Source organism: Phalacrocorax aristotelis, chromosome 6 (genome assembly GCF_949628215.1).
Source record: "Phalacrocorax aristotelis chromosome 6, bGulAri2.1, whole genome shotgun sequence".
In the NCBI taxonomy this organism is placed as follows: domain Eukaryota; kingdom Metazoa; phylum Chordata; class Aves; order Suliformes; family Phalacrocoracidae; genus Phalacrocorax; species Phalacrocorax aristotelis.
Window position 1 is genome coordinate 643546 of NC_134281.1, and position 17169 is coordinate 660714.

The 17169-nt window shown below is 43.6% G+C and overlaps 1 protein-coding gene across 16 annotated transcripts in view; it reads left to right on the plus strand.

Annotated features, from left to right (window-relative positions):
- The window catches only part of TMCC1 (transmembrane and coiled-coil domain family 1), a 197517-nt gene that overhangs the window by 154189 nt on the left and 26159 nt on the right, over positions 1–17169 (plus strand). Inside the window, exon 1 of one of the 16 annotated variants that reach the window (XM_075095548.1) lies at positions 16417–16542. The exons of the other annotated variants lie outside the window; for them this stretch is intronic. Within the exon in view, the coding sequence (XP_074951649.1) occupies positions 16480–16542 (63 nt within the window). The 5' untranslated portion in view covers positions 16417–16479. Of the gene's footprint in view, positions 1–16416; positions 16543–17169 lie in introns of those variants that run through there. 16 annotated transcript variants of the gene reach the window in all.

Genomic DNA, 17169 nt, shown 5'->3' on the forward strand with positions numbered 1-17169 from the left:
CCATAAAAGAACCCCATAGCGGTTCACCACCCTCGATCTAAAGGAAGTTTCACCAATCCTTGGGTTGCTGGTGGCGTTAGCACTGGTTTCATCTCGCCGTTCACGCTGTGGTGCTGTGCCTAGCTAACTTTCTGCCTTACGCGCACTGTCGTGAGTGCAGGCTTTGTTGGAAGCAGGTTCTGATTTGATTCGGGGTCTGCTGGTCGGTGGGGCGGGGGCCCTTTCTCCGAGGGTATGGCAGGTCGGTCGGGCTGCGGGGCTCCCAGCCCGGCTGCTGCCCGTACCCGGAGAGCCGGGGGAGCGGCTGGTCAATGGTGCTCCGCAGGGACGAAAATGGGAGAATGACATACTGTGTTTGGCCCGCATATGCTCATTCCCAGAGGACAGAGCTGCATTGTTGGGACAAAGAAAAGTGAAAATACTAAAAGCATTCAAACTATTTTCTTTTTATTTGGGGAGCCTTTTTCTTTTGTGGAGCACTGCTAAGCGGCCAGAGCAGCATATAGAGCCTCTGACAGAATTTAAAGGTGAGCTGAGAGTACAAAGAAAATCTTGGGTTGTGTGGTTTTTGCTTTTTTGCGTCTTACAAGGAAGGGGGTTTATATTTTCATATGAGACATTGGCAAAGCTAGGCTAAGATGCCTGGGGAACTAGTACAAATAAGAAGTGACGCCTGATCTATTTAAAAGGAGAAAATATTTTTAGTCAATCTGTTTTCAGCTTTTTTTATGGTGCATATTCTGTCTCAATGACTTATACTTTAGGTTTTAAAAATTCAGCTTTCTTGTGTCATCAATTTAGCTGCAAGTATCTGGGTCTTCAATACCTCTCCAACAAAGCCAGGACAGATCAGATTTTCTGCTATTCATATTCCTACAGTTTAAGGAAATGTGGGTGGGTTTAAGGAAATGTGGGATTAAGGAAATGTGGGTTAAAAGGAAGAGTTCTTGTAGCAGAAAGGACATGCTATGTGTGTTCTTTTATAAGCTGTCAATGGAAAAAATAGCACAGTGCTACATATTTTAAAAACTTTTCTGTAGGTCATCTGCTAGGAAGAATTACGTATTTGTTGTTGAAAACAATTCTGAGTTGTGGGGTTTTCTTTTTTGTAAAACAGAATAGTGGGTGTTTGGGTTTTTCTGGGTAGTTTGTTTTCTTGTGTTTGTTTTTTTCCTTTTTTTTTTTTAATACTGCTTTGACATTCTACTTTCACAAAGGCCACCAAGAAGTATTGACCCAGGACAGTGACTTATCGTTCAGGATGATTTGTCATTGCTATTCAGGATGCTGCAGCTTCCTCACATTAACCAAGCTATTAAATTAGCAGGATATTATCAATTGGAAGCTTCATTGTTATCATTAACCCTGAGAAGATAGCTGTTAAAATAGCCAGGGCAAACAGTGGTTCATTTTTTCACAGAACTGGGGTCATATCCTGAAAAATTTAAAAACACCACAACAATCTTAAAACAATGAGAGGGGGCAACAGGGGAAAAAGAAGTTCCAGAGGCAGAAAAGCCCTGATAAGCACACCTTCACAATGGAGGGGGATTGAAATTTGGGAAAAAAAGAATTGAAATTAACCCAAAATCAAGTGTCTGGACCATCAGGATACAGAAGGGGATGCCTGTTGGAGAAGGGCTTGGTCTGGTAGGGATGGGATTCAGGGTGAGGCAGCAGAAGCACGTGGGACGTTCATGTCAGCTGTGCTTTGTGGAGGCTGGTTATTATTGGGCTGATGACACACTTTCACAGCCAGAACTGGGGTTTAGCAAATCAACAGAAGCAGCACAGAAGTTCGGAGGGGAAGCAGCGTGCAGATCAAGCTTTCAGAAGGAGCAAAGCTGAGTCGAGGATGAAGCCTCTCAATGATGTCACGATACAGCAGGTTCAAGGGATATTACCAGATTTTTTTTACTCTAAGAGTGAATGTAAAGGTGCTCTCAAGACAAACACTAGCTAAGAGAGCTTCTGGAAGAAGAGCGTTGTCTAAAAGGACACACTTGGAAACACCACATTCATAACATGTCCAAATACATAAAGCAACACTAAATGTCAGTACTGGCAATGGGTGTAATGTGGGAGACAAACCAATGAAAAAATGTTAAATACAGTGGTATCTTCCTGAGCAGTCCATAGTAGTAAAAGATTTTTAATCAAATAAGTTAAAGGGGAATGCTTGCTGCTTTATCAAGAACTTGATTCCAAAGACATCGATTTAGCCATTTCTTCTCCATCAGTAATGCATCAGTTGGGGTTTAAGGTCATGTACACTATAACCTGTAGACCAGTATTTGTTTGGAAAGGAAGGGGATGCTAATTTGGGGAAGACTGACAGAGAAGACAAATATAACCTGAAAATATTAAAATGCAAATGCTAGTTTCTGTGATAGCCACCTGCCTCTATGGTCTGTGCAAAGGGACAGAATTTCCTGCTTTCCGTTGGTGAGCTGAGCTTGAACACGTCTTGAGAGTGTTGATCATTATACGGCTCTCTGCCCACGTACAGTGGCCTGGTACGATGTAATTTCGTAAGCTTCTGGATAGGATCACTGTGAGCAAAGATTATCAGAGCTTGTGACTTTTGGATTGATCAGTCAATGAAGTCGCTCAGATTACTGCTTTGTTCTTTAAAGTAAGGAATAAACAGGGATTGTTGTGTGCCAGCCACTGACTTCGGCAGCCTCTTGCACATCACAAACCTGGCGCGCACACAGAAATGGAATCCTTATTTTGTTCAATACTTGCTCTGAAACCTGCAAGAGCAACATTTTCTTTTGTCTGAATTTGTCCATGTAATCAGTGGCCCTCTTCATAGTTTGCATTCACATCTTGGTTTTGTGTTCTGGAATAAAGGAGCCTTCTCTAGAATGTATTCACATCTTATTTATGGCTCGCGGGGAATCTGCTTTGCTCCACACCCAGTCTGTTGTGACACTGTTAGTTCTAACTATGTAACTTAAAAATTTACTTTATAAATCATATTGCAAATCTGATAGATCGGCTTGGTGAATTTTATGTGCTGCTATCAGTGAGTTTCAGCTGCTTTTCTGATTTTAGGAATTTTGCAGAAGTTCTGCAAAATCCAACTATAGCTTCAAATTTTAAGTTATATTGTGACTTTCATCTGCTTTCGTGGCAGAAGAGCATTCAGGAGCAAACAAAGAAAAGCAAAGCACACTGCTTTTCAGGGGAAGTACAGCTGTAAATTACAGTGGACATGAAGCTCCCTTAGAAATCAAGAAGCATGTTGTGAGATTATCTTTCACTTTTGAGCTGAGAAGAGCTATCAAATTCAATGTATCCAAGCCATTTTAATGATTGTAAGACCTCAGATACATTACTGGATTAACAAATTAGCCTATGCAGCTAAGCCTTAGTAACTCATCATATCATGTGCTTATTACATGCTTTAAGCTCATTGCAAGGTGGGAACAAAATCTTAAATCTTGATCTACAGATGTGAGGTTCAGGCGAATGCATCCTGCCTCACAACTGCAGTGTCCAAGACAACTCATGGTTTCAAATACTGTGATTAACACACAGCAACTCAGTATGTCCATGTAAGTTCTTTGACATGTTAAGGAAAGTCAGGTCACTTAATGGTAAAAACTAAACCACCAAGACAATTGGTGAGGGATGAGAAGATGCTTTTTGTGGGTTCTTTTTTTTCCTTCCTTTTTTCTTCCCTTTTCTATTATTTTAGTAAGAAGAAAGTGTGAGAGGGTAAAGTTTGGTAGTTTGAAAATCTTTGACAGTGATAACCAGAAATAATAAATTTGATACATAGATATCCAATAAAACTCAAAGCTAAATGCAAAATTTTTTTAAAGGAAACTAAAGTGATTTCAACCACAGCTGTTTGCCTTTCCAAGTTGTTACTGGAGAAAACTAAAAGAAATGTTTTTTTCTGGGGAGTGGGTGTATTCAGTATCAGCTGGACTTATATCAGACACCATGATGATGTTAATGCCAGCAGTATTGAGAAAGGAAACACCAAGCCTACTTGGAAATTTTCCACTTCATCACTATGCAGTTTTTAGGTTGCAGCTTTATTGGTAAACTTAATCCTTTACTCAGACTGGGCATTTTGCCTTGATTGTGGTTTCTGCTGAACCAGAGTGGTGTTGCATAGTATGCTAAAAGTCTTTATTTCATATTTTACCATGTCAGGAAGAAGGAAGATAGTTTTTTATATGTAGGTTTCTAACAGGTTAAACAATTCATTGCCTATTTTTAAGGAAGGAAAAAAAAAAAGACTTAAACCATTTAAAGACTATCACCCATTTACGAATCAGGTATATTACAACTTAGGCTGTGTCTAAAATTGTAACTGGAATAAGAATGCTCAAATTTTACATTGGTGCCATTTGAGGAAAGCCAGAGCTGTAGAAGTAGATATGCACAGAAGGAATGACACTGCCAAGACGCTCTTTGCACTGTCCCGTATACAGCGGTGCCTGTATACGGCTCATGGGCGCTAGTGGCAGCCCATTGTGGTGTCTCGGAGAGAGGAAATAGCAGCATAAGAAAACTAAGTGCTGTTTCTTGTCAGCAGCCAGGTGCTTCAAGCCTGGTCTGCTTTTACCTCCTGGTAAGAGAAGGAGTAGCCCTGCAGGCACACCTTCTCCTGTTCTCAGGCACACCTTGATGGTCACTCCTGGATAAATGTTACTCTTAGACCAGTGCAGGCAGTGAGATAGGAGACAGGACTGGAGAAGATGGGATTTGGCTCTGAGACACAGGTGTTTGACCGTTTTACCTGACAAAAAGGCCCACTGAAGATGAAAAGTAGAAAATAAAAAAAAAAATCTGTTATGAGGAAGTTTTTGTGGCTTGTGGCAAGGATATGAGAGTTCCCATAGACTTGAAGAATAAGCAGAGGAGTGATTCAGAGTGTCAGTGTTAAACTCTGGAGCAAGTTAGAGCGAGGATAGAGTATTATGCTGAAAAACGACAGTGGGTGCCAGCAGCTGCCTTCCTGATCTGCTAGCTGGTGAGAGCAGGTTGAAGACAGCAGGTCTGTTCAGGACAGATCTCAGGAGCTCAGTGATTCATCTGACATGCCCCCTCAGTCACCACCATCAAAGCAAAGTGCCCCAAAGTCTGGAACTGGTTGCAGCTAATGATCAACTATTGCTGTAGGGATGAGCAGAAACACCACCAGTTTCGTTGTTTATTTACTTTTGGCCAGCTCAGCGCAGCATCGATACCTGCACGGTGTGGGGCAGCAGGGCTCCCAGCGCGGCGGCGGTGCCTGTGGGGGACCCCTGGTGAAACACGGGGCCCTGCGTGCTCAGTGGCCCAGTTAGGTGGCCTGTAATGATTGGCCATTGATTATAGCAGAGCAAATATAATTGTGCTGTTACACACCCGCAGGTTTATGAGCAAACTCGAAGCGGTATCCTAAAGGGTTTGGTTCCCAGTACAACGGAGGTTGGTTGATTTCCCAAGCACAATGACTTGTGTCTTAGCGGCATAACATGTAAATGTTCCCTGTTCCAGGATTCTTCTAGTTGCGGGGTGTCGGCACGGAGATGGGCGTGTTAGCGGGATGGCTGGTGTGCCGGTGGGGCGCCAGGCCGGGCCAGGCTCCGGAAGCTTCTCTGGGGGTGGCGTGCGAGGGGCCACGAGCTGCCGGCCGTGCAGTGCCCCAGGCTCGCCCGGTGCATCCCCAGCGAGTGCACCACCTCTGCTCTGCAGAAACGGGTGGTAATGCGAGGGTCTGCCTTCTGCCTATCAGGATCGTACCTCAAAAACAGGTACTGGACACCCACGGTGACAGCTACAGGTGTCCAAAGAGGATTGTTGTTAGCTGCTATCAGCCATAAGATCACAGCAGAAAAAAGTAATAGCTGAGAAATATGTAGTTGCGGGACACTTGAAGGCATCTTCATCCCAATCCTGCACCCTTGCTCGAGGAGAACAGTGCCCCTCTCATCTTGGATTTGTCAGTCTTTCCTGTACCTGGAAAAATGAAAGGAATGGAGACTGAGGACAGGTGACTCTTCCTCTTCCAGAAGAGCATCAAAGTCTGCCTCCATACTGTCTGTGTGCAGAGCACTGCACCCGCAGGCCGGTCATGGGGGACCGATCCGCGCCGGCGTCCGAGCACAAGCCAGTTCACACAGCAAAGGTCTGTTGTCCCTGGGAGGGATTAGCCCCATCGCAGCAGTGTGCCAGGGCTACCCCTCAGCTCCCTGCGGCACCCTGCTCTCCTTGCTATTTCTGTGTGCCTTCTGAGATGAGGCGCTGAGAGCCCTCCCAGGTGTGCAGGGTAGGCGACTGCGTTGGCCACCCCGGCAAGTGGCATGAGGGACTCTGAGCATGGAGACCTGCTGGGCAATGTCAAGGGGCTGACCCGGCAGTGCCTGGCCAGAGCAGCCCTTGGGCAACATGGCTCCAGACACCCAGGTGATTTTTTCAGAGGAGCTGTTTGGCCTCTGGAATGTAGCAACAGGCAGGTAAGTGTAGACTGGGGGGAAGACAGAGCCTGTAGCTAGACAGGATCGGGCTCCACTGACAGCTCGGGTGTGCTGAGAGGGATGGGCAATTGTTTTCTCTTGAGGAAGAAAGAAGGTCAGTCAGCCATTTCCATTCAAGACCAGCAAACTTCTGACTTGGTCTTATACCCCCAAGCCAGAATTTTCTTTTGCACCAAGATCTCCTGTGCTTCAATGGGATTTAGTGCAGTTTGGCATGTCCTTTGGGTGGAAGTCTTTAAAGTTCCGTTCTGTGTTTGGAAGTGGAGCTTAATCACTACTAACAAATGAGTGTCAAGTGAGGTTTTGGATCATCGTGTGAATAGCTGGAATAGACAAGCTCAGTTTAAAGTCTCTCCACATTAGGTTGTAAATATTGAGAAGTCCTTTTCTAAATGGGCATAATTTTAACCATGTATGCAAATCTGGTCCAATAGCAATTTGGCAGGCAGCAACCAGATTTCTTTCATCATTACTGTGAGAAAGTTGATTTCACACAGCAGTAATCAGGCAAATGCCCTTGGAAAACGTCCTTGATGTTGATAGCCTCATGAAGGATGATCTGCCTATGCATACACAAGTTCTTTCTCTAACCTAGTTCACGGAGCCATCTACTGGCTAACAACAACGCCAGCTATGGATTGTCATTTGGTAATGCTTCAGTTTTGAGCTGCATCATCCCAGCCTGCCGTGGTCTCTTCCTCGAGATTGAGTGTTGGTACTGTGTGCTAAACTGGTTACAAAATGCACCATCCAAACGGCCGCTCTTCACGTCAGGGCTACAGGGTGCAATATTTATGCACTAACCTTTCTATCTCTCTCTCTCACATTAATCAGTGCTAGTAGAAACATTAAGAATACTTCTGGAAAGGTGTGTGGGGAAAGGAAGGACTCTTTTTCTTATGGTGATTAAATCTGGAGCAAGAAACTGCAAGCAGTAACAAGGAAAGTAAGTCCTGCACAGAGCATCCTATAAGTGAAGTCTAAAAAAGGCAAATATAGTCAAAACTAACTTTATCCCAGTGGGTATGTTCAGAGGGGGGGAACTCCAGTTCTGTGCAGTGACTTTGAAGTCTAGGCGCTTAAATTAGAAGGTAAATGTTAAATAATGCATTAACTTAAAGTGCTTTTGATCCAAATGGTACCTTATACCATTAGGTTATTGCAGCTTTTATAATCACACACTGTTTTGTAATTTGTATAGGCCATCAAGAACGTTAAGGTGGCTTTAGCCCTTGTCCCTGGACAGTAAGCATGGCGACAATGTTTGCTTTCACTTCTGGGGGTTAATATGGATCAGGCCAGATTTCTGTGATTAGGTCTTCTTGCAGCCATGCAGAAACTTGCTGATCACCACATAATTAACCAGAAAGCCTTATGCAAGATGCCTCATATCACTGAGAGTATTGATCCAGGAGTAGCGTTTGATTATTAACTCTTCACTGGCAGTATAAAGGTCTGGTCAGTAAGGGCAAATCTTGTGTCATTGAATTTTCAGTAATCTGTGTTTATTTTAAGGCTTTATGGTAGCAAGTCATTTAACTTTTCCACCTGTTTACTTAAGCCAAATATTGTAAATTAACTAACTGTATGGGTACTCATATATCCTGTTAGTATGCGCAGGTAAGTTTAGAAGGTATAAATCTCATTATGAAGTGTTGCCCTTTCTAGGAGTTTTGTAAATTTAGCAAAAGTACAAATTCAGAGTTAGCTATAACCAATGTCTGTATCTGAACAAAACTTAGAAGTGAACATCTAGTTCTTTAAGAGCTCTTAAATATTTAATATTACATATTGCAGAAACAGATGCAAATATTCAACTAGGTATTTAAATAGAATTACTTTGAAGCTGCATTAGTTCCTTCCACTACTTGCCGAAGTCTGATTTCTTGGTTTTCCATCTGCACTGAGACAGTGGAAGACATCAATACCTCCTACAAAGAGACATTCTTGTTCAGCTTGAGGTGCTTATAAGGTTGTCAGCAGCTGCAAAATGTGCACAAAAACTGGCCTAAATGCCTCATCAGATTGTATTTTCAGCATTAATTGTCAGCAGTTGGCTTTCTGAGGTCTTTACCTGAAGGCTTAGTGCTTTACCAGCTGTGAAGAGAAATAGTAGGTAATATGGCCCATTTTAGACCTTCACCGCAAACTGTCAGTGCTATGTCATTTTATACTAAAGATATCTTTTATTTGTCTGACAAATAAGATTTTGAAGTCAGTGTTTTTAAGGGGGATGCTCCTTGCCCTGAAGCCTTCACGCTTTCAAAGCAGCAGTAGTAGCTTCTAAAAAGGTTAGGGAGAAATGTTTCCTTTCCTGAGAGAGAATACCTGTTTGTAGCTGCAGAAGTTTTGTTGAGCACAACAACTGAGGTCCCTTTCTTTTATTTTAATTCTGCATTTTGTCAAGCTGATGTTGTCAGTGTGGCTAAGATCCATTTAACCCAAATAGAAGGAAAACTGTACTCAGAAAACTTGGACCTGCAGATAAGCAGTGATGTGACCCCAGTCGATGATAGCCATTCTAGAGGCTGTAAGACAGGAAAACTTTGCTGTTCATCATTGTGCCATGCAGCACTTCCCAAACAGAGGTGAAACAGTTTAAAGAGCTGAGTCATGTGTCTGTTGCAGCTCCCAGTGTTAGGGATCCCATTTACCTTCACTTAGAAAAAGCCACGAAACTGAACTGTTCTTCAGGGTTGAGCTAATGAAAAGGGAAGGAGGATGACATTTTTTGTTGATGGATTCAAGTGCCATATCAAGAATAAGGTTTGCAGTGGTAGTAGGAGGTGCAGGATAGTTTCACTTCAAGGGAGCCAGCGTTTTGGTGAAAGACTTAAACTGCTTGAGCATCTCCCTGCCTACTGTCTGAAGCTGGGGGGAACTCCAAGTACACTGTAAAGCAGGTGTTTTGTACTCCTTGTATAAAAATACAGTCATTTCGGATTTATCTAGGGGGGATTTCCTAGTTTAGTCAGAAGAAAGCTGAGCCTGTTATGTTTCAAGCAGATCAGGAGAATTATGAATTCTTTGGACTTTAGAAAGAATGTTTTCTTTCTAAAGTCCTGAAAATGAGTTGACTGATGTTGAGGGCACAGTCCCAGTTGAACTCTGGCGATGTTTGCTGATTTTGATGAGCTTTGTTTTTTGTCGATGTGCTCCATGCTTAGTTGCTGACACATACCTCTTTAGTTGAACTGGCAGAAAAATGACACTACACAGTATAGATTAGTAATTTGAAAACTATGACAGTGTTTGCAATAATTTTACTATTTTACAATTGTAAGTGACTAAAACAAATGTAGACACTGTAGAATTCACATGTATTCTGATAAATGTTCATATTATGTTTAGCTTGGATACGAAAAAGTATTTACAATGTACAACCACAGATTTAGTCAGGCATAAAAAGTACATGATGAAGAAACTGATTTAACTTAAAAAGCTACCACTCCTGTGAGTATCAAGAATTAAGAAAATGAAAACCTAACATACACATCCATGCATAAGCTGCTGGATGGAATACTTGTTTAAAATGTGTTGGCTGCTAAGCGATCCTTCTGTCTTAAGGTTTTAATAAGCAATTGGTCCTTTGCTTCTCCCCTTCCTTCCTTCTCCTCATGTGTGTGCTTGTGTGCATGCACTTCCCTTCCTTCATCACTATACATACATACCGTAGCTTTCTGCTCGCTTGTCTCCTGTGGTGGTGACTGGTTAATTGTCTGGAACTCACTGTGCATGGGGCAGTTGTGTAGCATTTCCCCGTGGACTGTGCTTCCTCAGGTGGACAGCTTTGCACCTTCAGCTGCATCTGCTCTTTCATCCTACGCAACTGTGTGATTCCCCTTTCCTTGGAAGGGGGGGCCGAAGCTGCATCATCCATGTGTAAATGGCTGACTAACGCTTACATTTAGAAGAGATTCTCTATCTGAAGTTCTAGTCTTGAAGCTATCAGGAGTGACATGGTTACAGAAGCAGGCTCCCCAGCTGGCTTTTTATAATGAACATTCAGGATTTGAGTGCTGTACACCTGTTTAAGTGTCCCCTTTGAGGACAGTCAGAGGTGGAATTTTTTCCCTGATGTAACTAACTTCGTTTTCCCTCTTTATAACTGTACTTGGAAACGTGAAAAATTTCCTGATGTATAGAGAGACAAAAGTTGTATTGCAGGAGTCCTTGTATACCTGGAAGTTCATGAGTTTGTCTTCATCCAACCCCATTTTTAGTAAGACCTGTCTTATACATGCAGTTTTGCTTGAATGTGTTTGCCCTGCATTTGTGTCTGTATAGAGAGTTAAGAGAGTCCATCACCTGTGAGAGTCTTCTAGCCTGTTCTGACATTTGTGATTGATTTGATGCAGAAGAGGAGATTAAATCATTTGGGCATGAGAGAAGGCTGAGTCTGATTTTCCCCCTGCCCCCTTCATCTATTATGTTGGTCATGGGATGTCTCTAGATGTCTACTCTAATATTTGTAATCTGATGTGCTGATACCAAGTGCTTGTACTTGACTACCTTGTAATTTGGTTCATACCACTTGCTTGGCTTTGTGGCTCTCCTCCCTATTACCTGTCATCCTTCACTTGGAGAACCTGATTCAGAAGGTTCAAAGCAGATCTTGATTTCATGAGCCTTGCAGTTCTCCTGTTTCCAGAAAGAGAGAGTGAAAGGGGCTGATACTCCAGCTTACTCTCCTTTTATTGAAGTGTTGTGTGCAAGTGCTAGGTTGGCCTTGTAGTAATCCTTCCTGAATCGCTAAGAAGCAGGACCTGTACAAGTATAAAGCCTGTGTCTGAACAGGTATTCCAAACTCAGGATTTTAATTAATGAATAGTTGCAGTACTGGATTTAAAAAACAAAACCCAAACAAACCAACCACACACACCCACACACACCCCCTCAAAAAACCCTATACGTTTACTTCGGCACAGATTACTGAAGCTTCTGGTTTGCACTTGCGGAATTCAGAGCTCAGCCTCTATTTCTTCAAATGTTCCTCTATGATTTTATGTAGCTTTGTATTAAACGGAGTGATCCAGTTTCTGCTGCAGGAGAAGGCTGTGCCAGGCTAAGCTCTGATAAGGATGTGGTTTATGGTTTTAGCACAAGCACGCAGGATTTGAGCGCATGCTTGCTTTTCGGTTGTACCTGGTATTCCAGGTCTTTATGTGCAGTGCTCTTAAAAGTGAGTAAAGGAGTTTAGAAATCTGAACCATGAAGCTTTGAAATAGCAATGTCCCAGGCTTGACAGGACAAAGTTGTATCATATATATGACATAATCTAGCAGACTGTGAATCTGAATTTTCTCTTAAACATGCCCACAGCCCCGTGCGCCTCGGGCCACTTGAATCGCTACTGCGGGCGCACCTGGTGCACTGGCCCTACCGGCATTCCCTCCCAGGCGCTTGGATTCCGCAGCGAGCGGGTGAGTCCCGAGTGGGGCTGCGTGTAGGGTCCCGGGGTGGCAGGGGCCACAGCCCTGTGCCCGGCTCTGCCCCCGCCGGTGCCCAGCCCCAGCCCTGAGCTCCTCTGCTCCTGCTGTCTGTTGAGCACTTGGAGCCAAATCAAGGCTGTCCTGCTATGGTGCTGGCCCAGTTTTCTGCTGGTAATTATAGTCTGCCTTTTTAGACTCCTCTGCTGTTTCAGTTTCAGGGTTTTGTCTTCCAGTAGCTGTTACTTTTGTGTCCTCGTTTTCCTAATTTCACTGGTGCAGAGTGTACTGTTCAGTTGTTGCTGTGAGGAGCTTGCTAACACTGGCTTCTCTTCTCGTCAGCTGGATGTGTACCTCAGGCGTTCAGGAGAGGCATTTTGCACGTGAAATACTGTAGATGAGGGAGAGGGTATGGAGGTCGCCTTTTCTCCATAGTCTGAGCTCCCCTTTAGGGAACAGCACAGTGAAGGAATGATCACAACTCAGTTCTTCCATATTCCACCAGTTTCTCACTCTCACTTCATCTTTTGTGTTGCTCAATAACTGGCAGCATTCAGATTTCCCCAAATATATGGATCTAGCCCCTACTGTTTTTTTTCCCTAAACGTATTAGTTGTAAGGGGTCTTGGAAAGAGTTCTCATCTTGTTGTAGGGGTCATATGAGCATCTAATCCCCATAAGTTTTTAAGCTGCATCAAAGCTCATTTGCTTTCTTCCCTTCTCCCCCTCCAGTTTTACTAAGTAACTTCAGGAAAGAAATGCTGTAGAACACAAACGAGCTACCCGTCGCTGCACCTCCCTCGCTGCTGATGCAGCGGGGGGACTCGCTGGCCGAGGCCGACGGAAGGAGCGGGGACACTGCCTCGAGCAGCGAAGGGCGGGGCACGAGCGTGGGCTCTCAGTGCCCCCATCCCCTCCCTGCCATTCTCAGTGCTGTCTCGATTTATGGGGCTTCTTCTGTTCTTAGCTTGGACACCCGGGAACATCTGTGTCCCACCACGGTACTGAGGCTTGATCCCATCATCTGGCTTCTGCTGTGGTAGTCGTCGTCTTCTGCTGTGCAAGGCTTTTTGAGAACCAAGGCGAGGGAGCAGCACCACAGGAGTCATTGCAGCAGTGAGGCTCGCACAGGCTCGCAGCTGGATTGCAACTTGCCAGAGTTGGTTTAAGTTTTGCTCGCATGGAAGAGTAGCTGTTGGTGCTCTTTTTGTGATGTTGCTATTTCTCTGTGGATATCAAAGCCTACTTCTAATAGCATGGAACGTCAGTGTGCTGTTGCCACGCTTTGGGAGTGTAACAAAACTTACTGAAGAAAACATGCATTCCTCTTTGAGGAGTGAAACTGATTTCTCTTAATGGAGGTGATATTCAGCCTGGTACGTTGGTTTTGGGTTTATTGCTCTGTAAAGCTCGTGAAGGCTGTTATGATTATGTTAAGTAGAATAATGAGCATGTTTTCATGTATATTCATGGATTTGTTTTTTGCTCTATATGGTGAAATGATCTATCTGGTTATTCTATCGCAGTAGAACTCCTGTGTGTACCCAACATAAACTGCTTCCAAAATAAGGCTAATGGCATTCTGTACAAGAAATTTCACCTCTCTTCCCTTTCCCCTCTCTTAGATGGGATCTGCTATCATTAATCAATAAAAAGTCTTAGAAATCTGGAGGTTTCTCAGTATAGATACTGTTTTTTGAGAGTGAAATCTGCCATAAGAATGTATAACAGTTCCTTGAAAAAGTGAATTGCGATTTCCCCCCCTTTTCTTTTTAATTTCTTGTCTTTGTCTTAGATCATGATGCAAAATCTAGTGCCCTGAACTTGCACAGGAAAGAAATTGTTTCAGTGTTTGTATTTAGCCTGGACATTTCTTTTTTAGCAGAAATTTCTCGCCAGGCTCTTGCAACAGGGTGGATGCCTTTTGGCCTGGTTCTTGCTTCTCGTTGGTCTGGAGCACAGCTGATAAAGTCAGGAGTTACCTGGCAGATGTGCAGCGCGCCGCAGCACTGTGCAGTGCAGGGCGGTACGTTGTTGTAAATCTCTTCTGTGTGCCCTGGACGACTGGCAGATTTCAAAGATTTTGCAGGTGTGGGGTGGGATCCTCATTTGGTCTAGGTCAGTGAGCAATAGCAACATTTCTTTTTAAAAGCCTTCTTTGTGACAGCTTTTCTAGATTGAATACTGTGTGCCATTTGTTAGAGCAGAGCCCTTGTGATCAGAGAATCTCAGTATCTAGTATTCCCAGAAGGGAATTAACTTTTAGAGACACTTTTACCATTTAACCCTGAGAATATCCACAGAGAAGTGGTAATATGAATGTCAGTTGAATTAGATTTCCTGTAATTTCTTGTTTTGCAATCATTTTCATGGTGCTATGTTGCAGTTTTGAGTATATGGCAACATGGTAAGTTACGTTGTTTCATTTTCATTCATGTCCTGTGCCAGTTTCCGCTTCAATTATTGCGGTGGTGCTTCCCGGCATCTCTGCCTAATGCGCAGACCTGTGAACAAGGAAGGGCTTTGAGGCAACCGGCGCTGTAGCAGTGCATTACAGGATGGGATCGGGAGCAGACGTTACTGATGCAGCAGTGCTGGTACTTGTTGCTTGTTGCTGCATGTTCATGCTCAGCGAAATGTCTGCGACCTCTCCCACGCAGAGCCCGGATCTGTACCGGAGTGTGGTGCAACGTATTGCAGTTGGCGACTGCGTGCGGCCCAGTTGCAGAATTGTACCACGTGCTGCTCTCATCAACACCTTCCTTCTTCCTTTCCCTTCATCCTTTGCCCTTCATGTCCTGTTCTCTAACATCACAGAACGCTTTTGTGGATGTATCTTTTAGTATCTCCGCACCAGCATGGCTTGTCTTCTGCATGAACCAGACCTCATAGTTCTTTTTCTATGTAATGTTTTCATTCTCAATTCCTGTTGTAAATGCTCCTTACAATATACGTGCTCTTTAGTTATAAGGCTTTTCCAGAAATGCCACCTGACATACCAGTATAATTTAAGACAATGGGGGTTTTAGATGTTTTTCCTCTAACCCTGGTTCCTACAGAACACATTTTCAGGTTTCAATTCCTCTTTTTTCATAATGAAAACTGAATTTTGTTCTTAGTAGTATTTTCTTCCACATTGCCTATCATTTGAGTCAGTCAAGAGTTTTCTGCTTGGTTACATTGCTGAAGTGTATATTTTATGAATTAACATGTCAGTGCAGAATTCCTTCACATCAAAAGGGACTGGACTTTGGAAAGCAACATGGGGTCAAACTTGTACATTACCTGTCCATTACTGCAAGTTAAGAGAATGATTTTACACCCCAAACCTACCAAACCCAACCACCGTAATGTCTGTCAGAGCATCTAAGGGTCATCTGGCTCAAAGGGACAGACAGAAAGGAAAAATGGAAAGTTACGTTCTTGTATCTGTGCTGGCTGCAAACAAGCCGCGTGGCGAACGCTGTAGGGAACTTCTAAAAGCCCGCTTTCATTCTGTCGTTTTTGGTGTTCCCTGGCATTTTAGCCTCGGGAGCACCTTGCATACTCTGAATTAATGCTTCTGAAGGTCTCAGACTTACATTGTATATGGCTTGGCTTTGTGATCATCTCTCTCTATCCCAGGTGAGTAATAATATTTGCTACAAACAGGAAATACCGGTGAGAGAGAGGAGAAGAGCAAGGAGAGAAGTAGCCACGAGGTGAGGGTGGCTTTTTAAAAATTAGTCTGAAGGAGTAGGGCTTGATGGCATATGGTGCTGTGGGTCAGAGCTCTCAAAACCAGGGTAATGAGCCTTTGTTTATATCTTCTGAATAGGACAGTAAAATGCCTTTTCTTTGCCAAGGAGGTCGATGGTAAGTGGTTAAGAGGTGGTGAGGTTTCTTCTTGCAGCAGTGACAGCTGTGGTTAAAATGCTGTTGCTGGCTCTGTTTTGCACTTGAGTCCTTACGTGACAATTACTTTCTAATTAGTTTCAGCCTTCCAGGAGATCAGTGATTTTTTTAAATAGCATGGTTTCAGTGGTGCTATGAATAGAGCGTATAGTTTATAGGTGGATTTGTGTCCTGCTGTGCAACTTTGAATCTCCATTTTTAATTCTGCTTGAATCTTGCTACCGAGTGCATTGTTTTGCACGTGCTGAGGAACGCATATGTCACCTTGATTCTATTGATTTGTTCCTGATTTGGCTGTCTGTTATCCTGTCCAAATTTTTTTGCTCAAAGGTGCAGTTTTAAAAATAGTGTCATGCACTGAACACAGAATGGAAAGCCCTGCAGCTTTAAATCTGGCAGTCCTGGCCCTTTTCTGTGTCGGAAGCAGATGCTCCCAGATGAAGGAGAGGTGCACAGCCTGCCTGCGAGCTCTGAGCCTAACTGTTGGTTTGCATCAGCAGCACAGGAGCCCTGCACACAGCGATGCTTGTTTTGGCAGAGGCGCTCTGTTTATACAGCGAGTGCCCGGAGCCCTCTCAGTCTGGCAGATGGATGGAGCCGGGTAGGCAGTGTGGGAGGCTGCCCGAGCAGTACCTAGCACTGGGGCCAGGGCTGCAGATGGCCGCACGGTGATGTTTATGTGGTGCTGCTGTACCTGCGTGTGCTGTGAAAGGGACTTCTGTGAGCCTGTGAAGGTGAGAAGATTATGGAGCATCACTAGAACAGCATTAGTTTTCTTGTTTGCTGTTTTGTTTAAATCTCCAGTAGAACTTGACCTCGTTTTGTGGCATCAGCCTTGGAAACGCTGCATTTTCCTCCAGGCACTGCTGTTGAATTTCTGTGGTTGTTTTTTTATATAGCTTGTCTTCACTTCGGAAGCTGGGAAGTATGAAAAAGGCTCTTGTCTGAGTGAGTGTTGCAATCTATAAACAAGATAAAACGTGGTGCTGCTTTTTAGGGTTTTCCGGTTTTGTTGTTTTGGGGTTTGGATTGAATGATACAATGAATGAGAAAAGAAGGGGCTAGTAAATGCAGCCCAATGTCAGAGAGAGATGTTTGGATTGGTAGCTTTTTAAATGTGACCTCGTTTTGCTGTTATAGCTGTGCAAAATGTATTTCCAGGAAGTAGTAAACAAACTGCAGAATCATATTTTTCCTCCAGATAAAAAAAGAGTAACAGTGTACTGCTTCCCCCGGAGCCAGTGACCTTCAGAAATTAATAAGTACGTCTCTTCAGTTTTATTTAGCTGTGTAGCGAGTCATTGGCCTTTCACAAGTCTGAGTTAACAGTAAGCTGTATTTCTCCCCTGCATTTATTAAAT